Source organism: Desmodus rotundus, chromosome 12 (genome assembly GCF_022682495.2).
Source record: "Desmodus rotundus isolate HL8 chromosome 12, HLdesRot8A.1, whole genome shotgun sequence".
NCBI classification, from domain to species: domain Eukaryota; kingdom Metazoa; phylum Chordata; class Mammalia; order Chiroptera; family Phyllostomidae; genus Desmodus; species Desmodus rotundus.
In genome coordinates, this window is record NC_071398.1 from 42,053,859 (window position 1) to 42,076,024 (window position 22,166).

The 22,166-nt window shown below is 42.2% G+C and overlaps 1 protein-coding gene and 1 pseudogene across 1 annotated transcript in view; one reads left to right on the forward strand and one right to left on the reverse strand.

Moving 5' to 3' along the window:
• LOC112312954 (zinc finger protein 234) overlaps positions 1-22,166 on the forward strand; it is a 40,397-nt gene that overhangs the window by 13,406 nt on the left and 4,825 nt on the right. The window contains 4 exon segments of the mRNA XM_053915395.2: positions 12,724-12,898; positions 12,901-12,935; positions 17,019-17,145; positions 17,597-17,686. Of these exon segments, the coding sequence (XP_053771370.2) occupies positions 12,724-12,898; positions 12,901-12,935; positions 17,019-17,145; positions 17,597-17,686 (427 nt within the window).
• Positions 4,685-7,882, reverse strand: LOC112312862 (WW domain-containing oxidoreductase pseudogene; annotated as a pseudogene).

Below are 22,166 nucleotides of genomic sequence, written 5' to 3' on the forward strand. Positions count from 1 at the left end.
GGTGTCCCATTGGTATATATAGTATAAATTCATGTATCTCACTTTTGATTTTTCTCACAGTGCAGACAGTTTTAACTTTGTAATAACTGGCTACCACACATCACAATAGAAATTTTTCAGCCATGGTAAGGCAAGTGTGTAAAGTAACTCATTCAAAGCATCAGATTTAGTACTAGTGACAGAAGTTTTCCTAATCTTGAATTGATTGAATTTTAAATTTCTGTATTTCCATACATGCTTTGATATGATTACTTTTTAATTGTAGTATATCTTTTGTCAAACTTCTTTGCTAGAGGCTTTGGCAAATTTGAAGGACATTTAGTTTCTCAACTTCCTATATTCTTCCCTTATTCCCATGAAGTGGATACCAGAAGAACTTGCTGGGACTTGGTAATTTCAAATGTATTTATTTAATAGTGGTGGAGGAATAACATTTACATGCTTTTCTTTTTTGGTAAAAACACATCTTTCGAAAATGAGATATAACAAATTGTCTAAGGCGTGACTCTCTGATTTGGAAATCATAGTATAAGAATTTAAGATTATAGAAAAGTGGACACCACACCAATAATGCCATACAATTTTTAGAAAAGAAATAACAAGTGTTCATCAATAGGAATTTAAATTATATATTTTCATAATAACATGGGGCATTAAAGTGATGGCAAGGACATGTAATAACAGGAGAACATAATATGGGCTTTATGAAATCAGACTGTGGCCTTTGTAAAATTAAATCCATAAATCTGTGTGTGTGTGTGTGTGGAAAGGGATGCTCTTAGTAATGATCTCTGTCAGATTATTTGGTGGTATTTCCATTTTATAATTTCATTTTGTGCTTTAACTTCTCAGTGAGCATCGATTTGAACAAACTGGTAAATTGTGTACAATGGAATTTGAAAAGTGACTAATATGAATCCTTTATAGGTAAGGATTCCTAATAATTGTATATTATCATATGACATAAGATCAAAATTAAGGAATAGAATTCAGTCAGTACTCAATAATTTTTATGGTTATTTGAATATACATAAGTTAATGAGCGTGATCAACTATCCTTGCAGTTAATAAGTGTGATGCATCTTTAAGCGTAAGCCAAGGAGTGGGCAAATACTGGAGATAGATATAAAGTGGGAAACATATTGTGGCAGTTAAAGGATTCTGGGAGGAAAAGGTGTGCATGGATAGGAAACAGCATGATAGTGGAGCCCCCAAGGAGAAAGAGCAGCTTTGCATGCCATTTCCTACTTCTTACACCATCGTGTTATTTTAAGTGTATTAGGCTAAAAGGCTTTACTTAGCAAAGTTGATCTAATAGAGGTAAATTCATTTTTGTAATTAATTTTCTGGACTACACCTTCACAGAGTTTTATGTATTTACTAAGATCCATGCTATCTCAATTTGCATAGTGGTTTGGGAGTCCCTGCGGTTACCTTCATGTTCTCTGGTTTCCTCTCATGACTCCTTGTAGTTGGACTTAGGACCATGTTAGTGTGAAAGGATATGAAGCAAAATCAATAAAGAGAAAAGGCACATGGAAGATGTCTGGAGGAAATCAGGTGTAAGCTTCCAAGAGTCCTCCATGGTATTACATGGGACTCAGTTCCTCCAGCATTGAATTTTGGCCACGTGTGAAACGTCTACAGTAGGGCCTCATTGGAGACCAGTACTTATTGGGGGCTGGTCATGTAAGCACCATCTGGTAAGCATGTACCCAAAATCCCAGACTTCAGTAAGGAAAGTGGGTGTGGGGAATAAAGGGCAGTGCACAGTTTAGGCGCAGTGCACAGCTCACCAGTTGTGGAGTGGTGGGAACTCAGTCCACGTCTCCTGGCACCGGCCAAAGTCCAACTTGCAAGCAGGACTTTCTAAGGATCACAGTCGGGACTGCTTTACTAGCTATCCTACACACGTGATATCAAAATCTAGGGCTTGTAGTCTTTATTTTTTTATTTTTAACTGTCATTAAATACCAGAGTAAGTTATCTCTAAGGTAATTATTTCTAACAAACCTCACCAGATTACACAAAAGGTACTTGTATTCTAAAACTGAACAGACTAGGTAGGATTCCTCAAGGTGATCACAAGATAACACTTGGGACTAGCTGGTGTGTTCATGTCTCCCAGAGCACATGAGGGCTAGACTCAACCACATTCGATAGTTAATCCCTAGCTCTATCTAGTTCCCTGAGCCTTTGGGGGACCATTGAGTTCAAGTTCCCACTTTCCACCTTGGGCTTCATTTCCTTTTTTTTTATTTTGAGGGGGGTGCACCTGGGGATTTCCCTATCTTTAACTTTGAACATGGCTACATTTAATGGGAGTTGTTAGAGAACATGCTATCTGAAAAAGTAGAGAGACTTCCCAAGTTATTAAAGTCTAGCCATATTGATAGGATATTCATTTAAAGATTTGAGTCTAATATATCCTGTTTCTTTGTCATTAAAGTAATTCTCAAAACATCTGTCTTCATGTACAGATGACATTTTGTTACATTCTCATCAATACAAATATTTAATTCTTGGAGAGGGTTTAAAAATTATTTTCATTGAAAATAAATCTCATCAATACAGAAAAGTCCAAAGGAGAGTGTGGAAAGTAGTAGGAACTCTTGCTATTATTTTGGTGAGCATGCTTCAGTATATGCGTATAAGTAATAGTAATATAGAACTTTACAAACTAGGAACCTGATTCATACTATTTTCTAGTTATAGTGTTTCACTCATTGAAACAGTTGTTGAAGGTCATTCCATAAATTGACCTAAAACCCCACGTCTAATGCCTGCACAGTATTTCCTTAACCAGTTTCTAACTGATGAAGATCAGTGAGATAGTCAACTTAATGTGGCAACTTGCCTAGTCTCCAGTTCCCAGTATTCGATTATACGCAAACCTAGGTGTTGTGAAGGTTTTGTAGAGGTGATTAAAGTCCATAATCCTTTGGCTGAGAAAGAGGTAATATATAATCTCAGTTGGCCTGATTTGATCAGTTGGAAGTCCTTAAGAGCAGAACTGAAACTTCCCTGAGAGGTAATACCATTCCATGTTTCCATTTGGGCCCTTCTAATGGCCTGTCCTAGGGATTTTCACTTGCCAAGGCAGCCCCACAATCTTGTGAGGCGGTTTCCTGCAATAAATTTCATGTTCTCTCCTGATGATTCCGTTTCTTTGAACCCTTACCAAAAAAGATTTTTGTACCTGAAGTGGTTCTAGAGGAACAGAATGTTACGGGTAAGAATTCTGAATGTGTGTTCTGGAATTGGTTCTCTAGTCATTATATTTAAAGGCACTAATGACTTTGTTCCCCATGGAAAATAGAGCATTAGTGGTCATTGGTGTGACAAAAATACACAAAGTACCACACTTGCTACTCCTAGTGAAGTAAGCACTGAAGGCAAGGTACTGGGTGACCATGAGATACTACTTTAGAACATACTGGTCAAACTAAGGAGTATATGGGATTTGCTGGTTGCTTCTACCTGCAGGAGAAAGCGAGAATGAGAAAGATGTGCTCATGGCCTCAAATTCCAGCTCAACCTGAAAGCTTCAAGTCATTCTGCATGGGCTTCTTCACCTTTCCTGTTGATCTTGGCATCCCCGTTAAGTAAATAGATGGCAAGTCTACTAAATCATTTTTTTTACTTTGTAGGTGACAAAGTTCTAAGACAAATGTCTAATTTGAATCACCAAAAACAGTCCCAGACTCTAAATCAATTATAAAATGTAGCCAGTTTACAAACCCAGAATCCCTTGGGTGAAAGGGAGACAAGGTCCTCTTGAGGGTGGAACCTGCCATACTGCAAATACATGTACTGTTAATCTTCTCCCCCAAAGGGCATATGGCTATGTGCCAATGTGGCTGGGTACTGAAAGGGGAAGTAAACTTTTTCGCAGTGATTGGACCCTTGCTTTCTGGCTTGGGGTAAGGCCTGAGGAAGCACTCTAGATTGGATGGTGTCTGAAAAAGGGAGCAATTCTAATATTGAGTACTGCAATAAATTTAACTTTTGAGAGGGCAAATTAGAGCAAGGATAAAGCTCTAAATGGTAAGGAAATAGTCACTCAGCCAAGTTGGGGGGAGGGTGTCTGGCATTGTGTGGGTAGCATGGTGACCTTCTTTTTGTCTGTGTCTAAACAAAATTACGAAAAAGGCCTTGTTTTACCTCACTTTACCATAGTCGCAGAGAAACCTCATTTGAAGATGGTGTTCTGTGATTCCTTTATGTCCTAAAGGAAGATAACATGGCCTAGCTGTACCACACCAACTTCCGGATATTAGGGGTGGTTTTGTTTTTAGTTCTCAGTCCATTCAGTGCAATGTTATACAGCAATCATTTGGAAGGAGTCAGATTTTCACCGACGGATACTAGAAACTGTCTAACTTGTAGTGAGTTTAGAAAAATGCATCCCTGGCTGGTGTGGCTCAGTGGATTGAGTGCCAGCTTGTGAACCAAAGGGTTGCTAGTTCGATTCCTAATCAGGGCACATGCCTGGATTTCGGACCAGGCCCCCAGTAGGGGGCATGTGAGGGGCAACCACACATTGCTGTTTCTCTTCCTCTCACCTACCCTTCCCCTCTCTGTAAAAATAAATAAAACCTTAAAAAAATGGATACAGAACATGAGACTTCATTTTGTTGATAGTTATATGTATGTTTATGGGAAGAAAAAAAATAAAGAAGGATTCTAAGTGCACTCTTTCCTTAAAATTTCCTTTATGCAATTTTAATTAGTTTCCAGTAACGTGTTTTAAAAGTACTAACCAACATAAAGATTTTTTAACTAGAAATATAAAGTTAAAAAACTCTTAATGCTAGAACATGTTCTCTCGCCTATATAGCATTGTCGTCAGTGCTCTGGCATTAAATCGTAGGCTTTGAGACCAAATGACTCCAATGCTGAGCTCTTCAGCTGTTATGCTTGGTTTGAGGTAGTGGGCAAATTTCTTTTCTGAAATTTGATGTTTTTTACCTCCAAAATAGGGATGATTACAACAAATGAAAAGTTGAAATGAGGGCAGCGCTTTTCCATGAGGACAAGCTTCCGCTTTGGCCCTCTCAAGTTTTTGTCTTTCCTGCTAAACTAGTGGTGCCGCAGGGTGCACAGTAGGTGCTGGTAGCTTCGTTGCTCTTCATCAAATCATTCTACCTTGCTCATTCCTTAAATTGTTTTAGCCTCATGTTGTCACATTATACTAAACATTACCCTTTCAATCATCTGGTGTCTTCTAGACAGTCTCCATTAATCTCTCTTTTAATACTCAGGCATGTTCTTTTATTAAGCATAGGGTGAGGGAATAATAGGAATTTTAAGTAGAATGCTAAAGCAGGAGCTCTGAGAAGCTGTAAACTTCCATGATTGGGTTGCTTCTTGAAACTGTGCATAAAGAATAAAAGGAATTTCCCACCCACAAATTACCCTGTAAATTCTTATAGGCACAATGCTTCTTTTTCTGCCTGTCAGAAGTGGAGGAACGCTTTGCAAAATTTGTTTGTTATAATTTCTGAAGAACGTTTTGTGTAGCTCTGGCCTGACAGCTCAGTTGGTTAGAGCATTGTCCCAATATGCCAAGGTTTGGGGTTCAATCCCTGGTCATGGGACATACAAGAGTCAATCTATAAATGCATAAGTAAGTAGAACAATAAACTGATGTTTTTCTCTCCCTCTCCCTCTCTAAAATCAATTTTAAAATTTTTCAAAGAATTTTTTATACAGTTTGTCAAGGGAGTATTGGGGCCAGTACTTTTGTAACCCACTAGCTCTGTCCCACCCATTTCTCAGTGTCACCTCCATCTTGGCTGGCTGGAACAAGGTTCGGAGTTCTCTTTGCAGTAGTTACCAAGCGCAGTGAGATTTGCTGTGGACATGAAATGATTATCTCCTGGATGATGCAGCAATGAAGAATAAACACTGTTTTTTCTTACCTAAACAGGAGAAAGCTCCTGGCTGCAGTGTGGCCATGGCGGGCTGTGGCTATGGTGGTGGCTGGGTGGGATGGGGGGCACCAGACTATTCGAATCAAAGAGAATTGCTTGTGCTTCTACAATGAGAGGAGGAACCCACACACCAACTGAGCATTCACTTTCAAACAAGCCACCACCAGGTAAGCAACGGGATCCAAGCCTAAGCCAGCCACAGACTGTCCCTTGGTCCCTGGAATCCCCCTGGTTCCCACTGGTACTTAACATTTTGCCACCTGCTGTGACTTTTTATTTACTCTGATGGAACTGTGTTGGCAGGACACAGAAGGCCCCTGGGTGATAAACTGGAAGGTGTTCAGCATTGGCAGTGGCACATGTGCACACATAGGTTGGGTGTGTGTGCCAATCCTTACTGGAGCTCCCTCTTAGCTGAACTGGGTGCCAAGTCTTTCTTAGGTCAGCCCCTCACTGAGTGCCCACAGGTCCCCAGCTGTCTCTTCATTCTGAGCTTCTGGGGAGGGCAGGCAGCAGCAACGGTTGTTGAAATACATCCCTCCCAGACCCTCGAGTTCGGGAGCAGCAGCACAGTAGACAGTGTTGGTAGCTCCTTGTTCCATGGACTTGGTGAAAGGCCTGACCAAGATAAACAGCCCAGCAGTGTGTCCAACCCAACAGTTGTGATGCAGGGAGGAGTACATCATGTATTCTGGATGTACTGCCTTCCATGTGACCCCATGCAGAGAGATGCGACGGAGTTCATTGGAGAAGAGAATATTGTAGAGTTTGCACGGGTTGTAAGCCAGCATGGCCCAGCAGTCACTTTTAGATGGAGAGAGGTGGCTGAAGTCTAGTTTTCCCGAGGAAAAAAAAATATTTGTAAAACTACAGGACTCTGAGGAGACCACCATGACTCTGGCTGGGGCTGAGCAGCATGAGACATCCTGAAGGAGCTGGACAATGCAGAAGTGCCCCAGGAGATTCACCTGGTAGGTGGTCTCCAGGTCATCTTTTGTGAGGCTCCAGGGTAGAGCAACAGCCGCTGTGTTACACACGAGGACATGCAGAGGCACATTCTTGGCCTTGAACTCTTGAGCAAAATGCTGCACGCTATGGAGCACAGGAGGTCCAGGGTCATTGCTTGAAGGCTTCATTGGCTCTTGTCATATTCCTACAGACCAGGATCAGGAGAGCACCATGAAGGGCAAAAGACTTGGAGCTTTTAAAACCTATTCCTGAATCATCTCCAGTAGTAATCATCTTCCACTTTGCCCGTGAAATCCTAGCCCTGGAGTATTTCCATTGCTGTAGTACCACCACCACATCTATGTCTAGTGGTTGGCATTGTAGAATTATCGCCCACAGTAAATGCCAATCTTGGGTACAAATAGGTAGTTCTTTTATTTATATGGTCGACGAAATACACTTGTCCATTCTCATTAGTTTCTTGTTCCATTCCATATGGCAAGTCTCCTATTTGTTTCCGTTATTCAGTTTTCAGATGTTCCCATTGAGTCTTCTCAGTGTGATTGGCATAGTAAACCCAACCGTCTCTGATAGTTCTCTGCTCCCAGCTCGCCCTCGCCATCGGTGCCGTTCAGGACTGCCTAGCTCATTGCTGCCATGCCGGCAGAGTCGCTCGGTCACGTGCCCTCTCAGGGGTCCACAGCTGGGTCTTGCGCCCAGCGACTCACTCCCTTCAACCGACCGCTGCGCTACCAAACTCCGTTAATTTCTCGAAGATTGTATCTTCTCCTCTTGTTCCCTTTTCAGATACTCCTGTCGTCATTGGACGCGTTACGACTTCAGGAAGTCCTGTCTGTGTAATATTTTCGCTGGAGGATTTGGGGAAAGTTAACAGTGATTCTCAGTGAAGCAATTCCCGTTACTACCCAGAAGTTTGGACTGTGGGTATATCTCCGCTCTTGCATATTGCGAAGTGTGGTCAAAGAGCTGACCGTAGACACAATACTCTCTCCTACTGGGTGAGCCTACACGTAAACTTTTTCCTTCGGAATTCAGGGAAGTGTAATCCAGACATCTTGTGTAATCACGCGCACATCTCTAGAAGGCGGTTCTGGTGCATTCTGGGAAATGTAGTTCAGAAACTTCGTGATTTCGCAGGCACTTCCGTTCTCGAAGAGTGAGGTTGTACGTCGGTTCCGTGTCTGCTGGCGGGTCCGAACTTTCTGCCCCTATGCTCAGGACTCGCAATGACCAGGCGGGCGACCTAGGGGGAAAAGCCTCCGCAGCGGACGCCAATTACGAAGGGGAGGTCGGCAGTGCTTTTATGTGTTTGGGGCGCTTCTGGTATCCCCAAGTGGGACGGGTTCGGGTCGTTTATCGCCTGGTTTGAGAGTTTTCAGGGGCTCTCAGCTCGCCCATTCCGCCTCCTTAAACCTTCTTTGTGCGCTTCTATCTCCTAGCGTTGGAGAGTTAATTTCCCTGTGCTTCCGTTGCTGTTCTTTGAAATGGGGATATTAGGACTTTTCCGATAGAATTGTTTTTGGAAATTGGAGTCTTAAAATTGTTCTTGGCACGTGGTAAATGGTGATCTCTCCTTAGTGTTAATCTCCGAAGGAGCTGTCAAATTCCCGGGTTAGGGTTAGAGCTCCAGCCGCAGTGACCCTGCCTCTTCTCTCCGATCCCAGAGTGAGGTTGGTTAATCCCGGACCTTTTGGGGCAGGGTGGTGGAGGTCAGGGTTGCTTTCTCATTGCACGCAGGGAGGGGAAGCTTTAACTTTGCTCGAGGACGACAGCACGATCCTGGCGTTTCATAGCATTGTTCTTTCCCCTCCAGACTTCTCCAAAAGGACTGCACGGGGGTAGAGGGAGTGACGCCTTGGCAACTGACAGCAAAGCTCCACGTGAATGGGACTTGGCATTTTCCTTTTACAATGATATTCACGTATATCGGAGAAAGTGTAGGATGTGTCATGAGTATTGATGATAATTAATCCTTAACTGCTAACTGATGATAAAGGTTTTATACAAATAAATACAAACTGCTTTTTTTCCTATTCTATGAGATTGATTCCCCGGGAGTGTAAATCTTTGCCCATAGTCATACACCTAATAAGAGGCTCAGCTGGGGTTGGATTTTAGGAAGTCCATGTCCAGAGTTTGCGTTCATAATCTGGGATATATTCTCCTTAAGCCATAGGAATTAGCTGGGATCAGGATTTGATTGTGGGGAACCGTAAGAGCAAGGCTAATGGACGTGGGCTTTTCTGTGATTTTAAAAAACATTGTCAACTATTTTGTTTCACTTATTTCAAAAAATACTTCCTATTCTTACAGAACCATATCATTATGGAGTATTCATTATGGAGTATTTCATGTTACAGAAACATGAGAGAAAATTTTGTAACTACCTATTCATCCAGGATGTAAATATAGCAAGTGTTAAGTGTCTAATACATTTTTGCTCAGTTGTTTTTTCGTATGTATATTTGTATATTATAAACATTTTACAAGAAAATTATCATACCTTTCTTAGTGCTTTTCCCCTCATCTGTTTTAACTGTAGAAATTTGCAAACACTGCCAAGAAAGAATAAACTAATGAGCTTCCATATAATTTCATAAGTTATTACTAATGGTTAATAGTGTTACCTATTAGATAAGGCTAGAAAACATACTAGATAACGTAATGTTATATAACCTACAGTCCTGTATTTATTTTCTTCTGTTTTTCATTTAAAGTCTTCATAATGTAGTATTTTCACTGGAGGACTCATGGAAAGGCAATGCAGACTCGCAGTGTAGTCAGCTTCCCCCCCAGCTTCAAAGTCCACTTTTATGCATTTGCCTTAAGTTATACCTTTGTTTATAAGAACTTTACAAAAATTTTTATCACACTTCTCTTAATGTTCTTTTTTAATGTGGAACCATTCCACAGCCTTTGTTTTGTTCTTAATGCTTTGTACAAGTACAGAGTCAAGTTATTTACGAGCCAGTCCTCTGGCATTTATCTGATGCATTCCACGGGTAGGTTCCGATCCTGCGTTGCTGTCAGGGACCCCACAGAATGGTGAAGCGTCCTTGCCATCACAACACCATAGGAGCTGAAGGATGTCAGTGTGTCCCTTTTTGGTGAAATCAGCTTTGTTCACTAAGCTGAGGTGATGTCTATCAGGGTTTTATTTTTTGAAATTGATATAGCTTTTTTTCTGGGGAGGTGCATTTATTATTGGGCATTCTACCATAAAGACAAGCTTCTCCTTCCCTCCCACTTTATTCATTCATTCATTCAAATATAAATATTGTATCAGTATGAACTCAGAATCCATAAATTAGTTTTACTCATTTAAATAACATGTAGATTAACATTTATTTTTAACAAATGTGATTTTGCCGAGTGGGGCGGGGCATGATTTTGTTTCCTAAATTGGATTCCTCTTGCCCAGTTTCAGTTAACTAGTGCCCATTCTCTTCCCAAACACCTAGCCAACCACGTTACTTTCTATCTCCATAGATCTGCTTATGGACATTGTGTAAAAAGGAATCACGCAATATGCAGGCCTTTGTTACAAAGTTTACCCATGTTCTACCATAACCAGTACTTTATTCCTTTTTTTTTCAATAAATATTTAACCATAAAGTTTTATTGTAATGTTGAAAGAGGCAAATATGATTGATAATAATATTTGTACATCTGCTCCTTATTAATTATAATTATTTAAACTTAATCTGATTGACTTGTAAGAATGAATGTAACACTATGATTTTCCTGCACCTCTTCAAAAACTGATTGTAGTCACTTTGCTTAAAAGTTTAATTCAAATCCTAATTCTTTTTTTATATATTTATTGATTATGCTATTACAGTTGTCCCATTTCCCCCCCTTCCCTCAACTCCATCCTGCCCACTCCCTCCCTCCCACATTCCCCTCTATAGTTCATGTCCATGGGTCATACTTATAAGTTCTTTGGCTTCTACATTTCCTACACTATTCTTACCCTCCCCCTGTCTATTTTCCACCTATCATTTATGCTATTTATTCTCTGTACATTTCCCCCCCCTCTCCCCCTTCCACTCCCCTGTTGATAACCCTCCATGTGATCTCCATTTCTGTGGTTCTGTTTCTGTTCTAGTTGTTTGCTTAGTTTTCTTTTGTTTTGGTTTTAGGTGTGGTTGTTAATAACTGTGAGTTTGCTGTCATTTTTACTGTTCGTATTTTTTATCTTCTTTTTCTTAGGTTACTCCCTTTAACATTTCATATAATAAGGGCTTGGTGATGATGAACTCCTTTAACTGGACCTTATCTGAGAAGCACTTTATCTTCCCTTCCATTCTAAATGATAGCTTTGCTGGATAGAACAATCTTGGATGTAGGCCTTACCTTTCATGACTTTGAATACTTCTTTCCAGCCCCTTCTTGCCTGTAAGGTCTCTTTGGAGAAATCAGCTGACAGTCTTATGGGAACTCCGTTGTAGGTAACTGTCTCCTTTTCTCTTGCTGCTTCTAAGATTCTCTCCTTCTGTGTAATCTTGAGTAATGTAATTATGATGTGCCTTGATGTGTTCCTCCTTGGGTCCAGCTTCTTTGGGACTCTCTGAGCTTCCTGGACTTCCTGGAAGTCTATTTCCTTTGCCAGACTGGGGAAGTTCTCCTTCATTATTTGTTCAAATAAGTTTTCAATTTTTTGTTCTTCCTCTTCTTCTTCTGGCACCCCCATAATTCGGATGTTGGAACGTTTCAAGATGTCCTGGAGGTTCCTAAGCCTCTCCTCATTTTTCCGAATTCTTGTTTCTTCATTCTTTTCTGGTTGGATGTTTCTTTCTTCCTTCTGGGCCACACCGTTGATTTGAGTCCCAGTTTCCTTCGCATCACTATTGGTTCCCTGTACATTTCCCTTTGTTTCTCTTGGCATAGCCTTCATTTTTCCATCTAGTTTTCAAACAAATTCAACCAATTCTGTGAGCGTCTTAATAACCAGTGTTTTGAACTGTGCATCCGATAGGTTGGCTACCTCGCTTAGTTGTATTTTTTCTGGAGCTTTGAAGTGTTCTGTCATTTGGGCCTCCCCCCCCACCCCCCCACCCGCGTCTTGGTGCGTCTGTTACTTTAAGGGGCGGAGCCTTAGGTATTCACAGGGCGGGGTAACTCTGGTCGATTGGCGGTGACGCTGTACGTGTGGGAGGGGCTGAGAGGGAGCAATGGCGCCCTCTCCACTCTCCACCAGTTTTCAGTCACTCCCTCCACTACCCACAATCAAATTGAGCCCCTCTGGTGCTGGCTCCTGAGTGGGTGGGCTCGTGCACACTCTAGGCCCCTGTGGGTCTCTCCAATGACCTCTCCTGTGAGGCTGAGTCTCTCCTGCTGCTGCCCTAACCCCCACGGGTGTTTTCAATCAGAGGTTTGAGGCTTTATTTCCCCGTGCTGGAGCCCTGGGTTACACGGTCTACTTTGCTCCCCGCTGTTCATCCTGGTTTATCTGTGCGCGAATGTGGGGCCGCAGGGTCTGCTAGTGGTCAGAGTGCCTACCCCATTCGTCCTACACTCCGCCAGTCTCAGTCCCGCCACTGCCACGCGAGTCCTCTCCGCCCCGGTGCCCGTCTCTGCCCCTCCTACCGGTCTGGATGTGTTTCTTTTTTATCTACTTTGTGTCGGACTTCCTTGCCGTTCAATTTTCTGTCAGTTCTGGTTGTGCGAGGAGGCACAGTGTGTCTACCTACACCGCCATCTTGGTTCTCCGACTTTATTCCTTTTAATTGGGGAATAATATTCCATTGTACAGATGTGCCACAGTTTGTCTGTTTATTCACATGTAGGTCGACATTTTGGTTCTTCCCAGTTGTAGGTTACTATGATTAATGCTGCTATAAACATTCACAAGCTCATTCACAATAATTGCTGTGTAGGTGAGCAGCATCCAGGCCACTCCTACAGCCTGTTCCTTTACTTTTGCAGGCACTGCCAGGCACTGCCAACCATACTTCTGCCTTCCTGGGATCTGTATCACTCAGAACTCTGTGCAACCCAGAACTAGGAGGAAAAATGACCAAGTGCAAGGTGAGTAGGGCTTGCCTTGCTCACTTTTAAAATTCTACCTCAGCCCTGGCTGGTGTGGCTCAGTGGATTGAGTGCTGGCCTGACCCAAGGGGTTGCTGGTTCAATTCCCAGTCAGGGCACATGCCTGGGTTGTAGGCCAGGTCTCCAGTTGGGGTGGTATGTGAGAGGCAATTGATGGATGTATCTCTCACACATTGATGTTTCTCTTCCTCTCTTTCTCCCTCCCTTCCTCTCTAAGAGAAAATGAATAAAATCTTAAAAAATAATAAAATAAAATAAAGTTCTACCTCATTACCAGATTGTCACATGTTTTTCTTGGGACAACTCAATACTTGAACAATGGGTATTTGAGGACCTGGTAGGCTCCAGGGTTTTGAGTTTACTTTGCATTTGTTTTTAGTTTTTGTTTTATATTATTATTTATTTTATAGAACAGAAAAATTACTAGAAATAAACTATTCTCCCACTTCACTGTTTCCCTGCTGACAAATTTGCTGTTTTTATCTTCTTTTTTAATTCTTAAAAAGATTTTATTCATTTTTTAGACTTTATTTATTTATGTTTAGACAGAAGGGAAGGGAGGGAGAAAGAGAGGGAGAGAAACATTGACTGGCTACCAGGCATGTACCCTGACTGGTAACCGAACCAGCGACCTTTGGGTTTGCAGTCCGGCGCTCAATCCACTGAGCCACACCAGCCAGGGCTTTTCTAATATTTAAAATTTTTTATTTATTTATTTTTATAGAGAGGGAAAAGGAGGGAGAAAGAGAGAAACATCTGTGATAGAGAAACATGGATTGGTTGCCTCTTGCATTCCCGCAACTGGGGACTTGGCCTGCAATGCAGGCCTGTGACCTGACCAGGAATTGAACTGGCAACCTGTTGGTCTGCAGGCTGGTGCTCAATCCACTGAGCCACACCAGCCAGGGCTGTTTTGATTTTCTAATACTCTTTTTCTCATGTTCAGCCATAGCTGTATTTGTATTCAGGCTACATATCTAATTTTAAATTGTAACGTTTCTCCTGTGATGTTATGTAATTTTTATTTTTTAGGGTTATATCACATTTCCATTGAATTGATGTACCTTTCAATTTTTAACTCCTTGCCACTCGTAGACATTTAGATGGTTTGGGAATTTTACTGTTTTTTTTTTTTATTTATTTTTATTTTTCAATCACAGTTGACCTTCAACATCCTGTCAGTTTCAGGTGTACAGCACAGTGGTCAGACATATAATTTAACTCACGAAGTGGTCCCCTCTTTTAGCCCGGCACCCACCTGGCACCATACAGAGTCGTTACAATATTATTGAGTATATTTTCTGTCCTTCACTTCACATCTCTGTGTGGAATTGATTTAAGCAACACTGCAGTGACAGCCGTGTTACATAAAATCATTTCCTCCAAAATCAATTCTGGAAACAATCTGACAATTTTTTTTATTGTGTTAAATTTGGTATGTGTCAAGGCGGCTGTTTTCTAGGTAGAACATCCAAATATCAGCATGGCTCCACAGACGGTCACTGCCACTTCACACAGAACGGGGCTGGAGTCCGTCTTCCCCTTGCCTGAGTCTGGCCTTCTGTGTTTTTTAATTAGTGATGTTATTTTTTTCTCTTGTATAGTAATTGGTTTGACTAACGTAACCTTAGTTTGAACCTTAGTTTAAAATGTCCAGAGATACTAGAAGATTTGTCAGTAAACAGGCATTCTGTGACTGCATGCACTCCTCAGAGCTGCTGAATGAGGGTATTTGGGCCTCATCGTCAAATTAAACACATGAAATATGAACGACCTGCTCAGATTCCCACAGGAAACCAAGGGTCAGGAATGGTAGGCATTCTATTCAAGGGAAAGAGATTGACAAGAAGAAAGACAGGAAGAGTTCCTTTCAGGATCTGTGCCCTGGATAGCCCTTCTGAGTGACAGTTTCCACAGGGGGCGCTGCTGTTCCCCAACCCCTTCACCCTTTCTTGGGGTGCGTCTCTTCTCTTCCTGTCGTAGTTCCTCCTCAGGTCCACAGAGATGCTCAGCACTCCCAACACACAAAGACTGCAGTTAGCAGAGTTGTATAAAAATCTCTAGCCCTGGCTGGTGTGGCTCAGTGGACTGAGGGCCTGCCTGCACTGGTTCCATTCCCAGTTAGGGCACATGCCTGGGTTGCGGCCCAGGTCCCCAGTTTGGGGCTCATGAGAGGCAACCATACATTGATGTTTCTATCCCTCTCTTCTCTCTCTAGAAATAAAGAAAATCATTTTTTTTTTTAAATCTCTAAATTCATCTGTGGTAAAAGACACCTTCCAGTAGTGTTCAACCTTATGGCATCTGTGGTCTGCACTGGGAGAAGAAGAGTTGTCTTGGGCCACACATTAAGTACACAAACGCTAACGAAAACTGATGAGCAAAAAATAAGGTTTTAAGTAAATTCACGATTCTGTGTTGGGCCTCATTCACAGCCATCGTGGGCCACATGCCACCTGCGGGCCATAGGTTGGACACCCCTGCTACAGGGTATAATAGAAAAATGAAATTACCAGAAAAAATAACCTAGGGCAAAAATATTTATCCCAAAAATGCCAAAAAATATTTACTACATGAATGCCAAAATTCATAATAGGATTCTTTGGGGGTTTTTGTTTGTTTCATAATAGGAATCTTATACATAGGGTTAACAAAAAAATCCAATGGAATATGAGCAAAGGACATGAATAGGTCTGTTCAAGAGGAGAAACAGAGATGATTAGTGAGGTTATTCATTTATAATCGAGTAAGTGCAAATACTAAAACAAATTGTTCTCCCAAATCAGATGACCAAAGCCAAGGGAAATTTTACAGCCTGCTCTTGGCCATTGTATGGAGAATCAGGGTGTTGTATTCTCTTGAAAGATTCAGGAAATAGGGGGAAAAATTGGGGGGAAAATCTGTCATTATATAATTGTAATTTTAAACATGCTTATTTTTGATATTTTAATTTTCATTTGCAATTAAATAGGAAAGTAAAATCTACATAAAGTGTAGATTTGCAGGATAGGTTTTAATGAGAAAAATATGTAAAATTAAATATTTAGAACAGGTAATTGTAGGTCTTCAGTTCCCTGGAATAATATGCAGCCATGAAATGAGATAAAATACATTTGATAATGATGAGAAGAAATAAGAATGATAGCAAATGCTTATCAGGCACTTAGTGTGTCACACACTGTCCCAAATGCTGTAGATATTCCCTTGTTTAATGTTTGAAAGAGCTCAGTCATGGGTAAGGACCATTATACAGAGAGGCAACTCAGGCATATAGACAAGTTTGTTCAAGGTCACACAGCCTATGGAGGACAGACTGTTGGGATGTACACTGGGGCATGTTGGCTTCAGATCATGACACCAAATGGTGCAATCAAGAGATGTAGTGTGTGCCTTCCTTGAGGTTTCAGGGGACAGCCACATACGAAAAGTGATAGCGTCCAGGATTCACTTGTGAATGAGGAGGAAGGCAGGTGCTACCAAATGTGTTTGGACTAAATTACTAAATACTTCTGGGGGCAACTGGCAATATTCATCCAACAGTAGCCCTGGCTGGTATGGCTCAGTGAATTGAATGCCTGCCTGTGAACCAAATGGTCGCTGGTTCAATTCCCAGGCAGGGCACATGCCTGGGTTGTGGACCAAGTCCCCAACCCAGGTGGCATTCGAGAGGCACCCAACATTGATGTTTGTCTCCCTCTCTTTCCCCCTCCCTTGCCCTCTCTAAAAAAGTAAATAAATAAAATCTTTTTTAAAAAAGAAAGAAAAGTAAATCACATGTAGCCTGGTATGCATGTTTAGGGTTCTTGGAGGTTATTTGTAAGTAGAGTCAGTGAGGGCACAAGCCAAAAATATGGACTGTTGTCACTGCAGCACCTCTGCTGAGGCTGAGGAGAGTCAGTGTGTGGCATTGGAAGAGCAGAGGGGCTGGGAGATCTACACACCAACTTAAGTCGCTCAAAATCCGAAAGCATTTCCTGCTCAAGCGCCCTACCTTCTCGGTGCTGTCCCTTTTCAATTGGCCATTGATTATAAGATTGAGGTTTCCGGTGTTTGGTGTTGTAGGAGGAATTGACGTTCAAGGACGTGGCTGTGGTCTTCACGGAGGAGGAGCTGGGGCTGCTGGACTCCATCCAGAGGAAGCTGTACCGAGACGTGATGCTGGAGAACTTCCGGAACCTGGTCTCAGTGGGTGAGGACAGGCGCCCTCTCTAACTGAATGTCACCCCCCAGGAGTGGCTTGTATCCTCAGGTGTTCAGGCTTTGTGGGTCTTAAAATGGTCATTTGCATTCATGGACCTGAATTTTGTACCAGCACTTTTTAATGCAGTAAAATAAGGGAGAAATAGCAATCGGTTAGGAAGAACAGGATACATTGCAGCAAAAACACTGGCTAAGTACATGAGTGATGTAAGAACCACTGGGAGGAGCTTAATGAAAATAGGCATTGGTTAGAAATCAGGTTTGGTAGTAAATACATTTTATGCATATCTCTCTAGGTCTTGAGATATTGGTATTTCTTCAAATAGGTCATGTTTTTAGTCATTTTGATTAATTGATCAGTATGCAATAGAAATCTAAATATCTGGTCAATGTTACCCCTAGTGTGTTCATTTTAAATATGTGCCTTGTCATGTTCCCAGGATGTCACCCCTTCAAACATGACATAGTCCACTTAGAAAAAGAAAAAAGGCTTTGGATGATGACCGCAACCCAAAGACAAGGGAAACCAGGTAAGCAGCAAGCAGACAGAAGTCCTCAGAGATGTTCTCCTGTGTGTTTTACTTCCTCTCCACCCCTTTGGCTCTCCTCTGGCCCAAACTGCCACACCTCTTTCTTGAATTATTTCAACCACCCTTGTGCTGGTTGCGCTGCTCCCACCCTCCCTCCGATGGTCTCTGAGCCGTAGGAGACAAAGCCAAATAGCCGTTCCTTTACTCGACATCCTTTCTGGCTTCTCATTTTTCTTAAAACCTCTCTAAGTGGCTTCTGGAGCCCTCTGTGGCCTGCTCTGCGTCCTCGCCCTTGTGCTCTGTCTCTTCCACCCATATCGTCCTTTGTGCTGATTCTCAGATCTGCCAGCGACGCTATTGCCTGTTGCTGACAGATTCCCACAGACAGCGTGGCCTAAAACAGCACATGTCGATTATCTCACAGCTCCGTAGGCCAGAAGTGTGGCGTGGTTCTTCCGGGTGTACATCCGGGTGTCAGCACAGTTAGACTTCTTTATGGAGTCTCTCGAGGACAGTCTGCCTTTGCCTTTCAGGCTTCTCCAGATCCCCCACCTTTCTTAGCTGTGGCTCCCCTTTCTCCATCTTCTCAGCAAGCAACAGTGCTCCTCTCTGCCTGTTTGATAATGTAGTCGCATGTAGACTGTAGTCGCATTTCCCTCTTCCACTTAGAAGGACCCTTTGAACTGTGTCGTGCCCATCTAGACAGTAGAGGACTGTCTTCAATTTCAAGGTCAGCTGATTTTCAGCCTTAATTACCCTTTGCCATGTAACCTAACATACTCCAGGCTCCAAAAATTAGGATGCAAATGCTTTGGGGAACACTCATCCTGCCGAGTACAGGTCCTTCTGCCTCAGGGCCCTGCTTGCCTTCTCTGTGCCGGCATGCTCTCTCACCTGTATCCGCCCTGGGCCCTCCTTACCTCATTCGGGTCTCTGCTCAGTTTTAATTTCCTGAGAAAGGCCTTCTCTGCCCACCCTGTGTAAAATACGTCCTTTCTCTGCTCTCCTTGTTCTGCCTTTTATTGGGGCTCATATGTTTCTGTTTACCTGCATGTTACCTCTCCCTCCACACAGTGCCCCTGAGTGAGGAGTTTTGATCTGTTTTGTTTATTGCTCCATCCTCAGTGCCTCAGGGAGTCTGCTTTGTGACAAGTGTCTGTGAGTGTTTGTTGACTTAGTCAATGTGTTCATGGGTTGGGGACCTCGGTGTCTCCATAGTCACTGTAGGAGACAGCTGTAGACGATGTGCAAGCCAGCGTAGATGGAAGGTATGTCAGAACATTTGTTGTCCTTTAATGAATGCCTGTCTGGTCCCTTTATATTCATTTACTCTCTTGAGTGCCCCTGACCTGGACGTGTGTTTGTGTGCGTGCACTTGCCTCACATTCCAGGGAGACTTGTAAGTGTTGTGGCTGTGGCCACACTGAGTGACCCACTTCCGCTGTAGCTTTCCTGGAGCCTTCCTTAGGCGAGTATACTCATTTCTGGGAAGAATGGTTTGGGAATGGGGAATCTGAAGGCTCATTCTCAGATAGCTGCCCCACACGAGGAAGAAAGTCTGTTTCCTGCACTGTCAGACAGGAGCCGGGCTGCCAGCTGCATTTCCCCAGAAGATCTGCCATCTGCAGCCCATTCACGTCTCTCAAAGTGCGCGTCCGTGTCCCTGCTCCAGGTTCCAAAGGTGAGGGGGAAGATGGAAGATGAGAGTGACATGAAACACACCTCAATGTTGCCTACAAATCCGGTTCCAAAATCTGTTGTGCCTTTGTCTTCTACAAATGTAGCTATTTAACAAATGTTTTAAAAAATACAGATTCCATATAATTTTCCCTTAATTGTTATAAAAACTTGGTGTTGTTCAACTAGTGAATATTGTAACCTGGAAAGAATCAGGAAAATTGCTGCTTAAAATTGTCACATCCTCAGAGAGCCTCCCTGTCCCCCTCACACAACTATTTTTAAGGGTCAGTTGGTTAAATATAACCATAAATTATGTTACTTACCAAGAAGTACATACTCACCACGTAATATTTTTCCAAGCTTCCACTCTTGGAGCTTATCTTTCCACTTGAATAATTTCTTTAATTAAGGCCTTGGTAACTTCTAGAACCAAAGTTTTCAGGGTTTTTTTTTTTTTCTATGAACCATTATAAGTGACATATCTTTCATTATAACGAAAACCAATGTTTCACATGTTTTACAATCATACGTGTAACGTTCATAGGCTTTTCATATGGTAATCCCTCTCCTGTTGGTGATGATTCTCTGACACTTTCTGTCCTGGTTCTTTGCTCTGAATGCCCATCTCAAGCTTTTAAATTTATTTCACAGCTCACTAGAGGGATGGAGTTTTCAATTTGAAAAACTGCTGTAATAGGCTTTCTAAAAAAATCTACAGCCAAAGTTTTTCCAAACTCTGCTTTCAAAGAAATAGTCCAAAAGCTTCAGAAGAAACCAGTGACAGACCCTCTTGCTTTCTTTTTGCTCCAAGGAATTTTGCCACCTTTAATTTTCTCTTTAACATTGTGCTTGGTATGTATAACCCTGTGTCTTTTGGTTTGACCAAAAGTAAAACTTTCTTGGTGGGACTCATTATTCATTCAGCGTACATTTGCTGCATGCTTACCATGTTCCGGGCACGCTTCTGAGCGGTGGTTGGACAGCAGGAAGGTGGATGTTCGGTGTGCGAAGTGTAAATCCACCCCTCTTTGATGCTGTGTCGCAGGGGAAAGACATCATTAAACAACAGTTGACTTTGGGTGTCTGATGGTAAAAAGTGCTGTGTAGGACATCAACAAAGAGCATGGACGTTGCCAGAGGTGACTTGAGTGAGGACAAGATTTATTATCTTACACTGGGTGGTGAAGTGGCTGTGTGGGTGATGCGGGGCCCTGTGACGACATTGACTAGAGACCTAAAAGACACGAGGAGCCATCCATGTGTCTCCCTGGGAAGAGGTCCTGGCTGGAACCAACACTTGTCCAATGGGTGGCTTTCTGAGTTTACGCTGTGACCTCATCTTTTCCCTCTCCCAGGTTCTATCTCCATTGAAAAGATTACCTTCCATTTTCCACTCTGTTTTCCAGAGATCTGAATTACTGTCAGATTTTAAAACAACATATGTTATCTGTTCAACTTTATTTCCCTTTTGTCCTCAGGAAGGAAACTTGCCAGTAGGAGCTAACGTTTCACTGTCTGCTTTACACTGTTTTAGTCAGTATGTGATTAGATATTTACTCCCAAACCTGCAAACCTGCAAATCATTATAACCATCCCAGTCACCTCGAGATTGAAGTAAGCTTCCAATAAAATGGCCCAAGACAGAGTTATATAGTGAGGATGCTTTTTTATTTTTATCCTCACCTGAGGACATGCCCATCGACCTTAGAGAGAGGGGAAGGGAAGGAGAGAGAGAGGGAGAGAAAACATTGATTGGTTTCCTCTCACACATACCTGTACTGGATTGAACCCACAACCTGGATGTGCCCTACCTGGGAATCGAACCTGCGACCTTTTGGTTTTTGAGACAATGCTACAACCAACTGAGCCACACTGGCCAAGGTAAAACAGGATGCTCTTACTTAGCTATTTCTACAGGGAGGAGAGTGAATTTCTCCTTTATAAAATATTTTCAGAAGTACTTTAAAAAAGAAAACCTTTATTTTTTAGAACAGTTTTATGTTCACAGCCAAACTGAGAGAAAAATACAAGATTCCCTATATATCCCCTGCCCACATACACATAGACTCTTTTTTTTAAGGTTTTATTTATTTATTAATAAGAGAGGGAAAGGGAAGGAGAAAGGGAGAGAAACATTAATGTGTGGTTGCCTCTCATGTGCCCCTTACTGGGGACCTGGCCTGCTACCCAGGCCTGTGCCCTAACTGGGATTCCAACCAGCAACCCTTCAGTTCGCAGACTAGCACTCAGTCCACTGAGCTACACCAGCCAGGGCGCCCACAGACTCATATTATCAACATCCCCCACGAAATACAATTGATGAATCTAAATACATTGGCACATCATTATCCCCCAGAGTCTGTATTTTACATTAGGACTCAATCTTGGTGTTACACATTTTATGGATTTGGACAAATGTATAATGACACCTATCCACTATTATGGTATCACATAGGGTATTTGCACTGCCCTAAAAATCTGTGCTCCACCTGTTCATTCCTGCCTCCCCGTAACCCCTGTCAACCACTGAAATTTTTATTATCTCCATAGTTTTGTCTTTTCCAGAATGTCTTATAGTTGGAATCATACAATAAGTAATCCTCACATTAGCTTCTCTTATTTAGTAATATGCTTTTGCCTTCCCTCCATATCTCTTCATGGTTTGGTAGAGTATTTCTTCTCAGCACTGAATAATACTCCATAGTGTATATATACACCACAGTTTATCTATTCACCCGCTGAAGAACATCTTGATTGCTTACAAGTTTTGTCGTTATTGAACAAAGCTGCTATAAACATC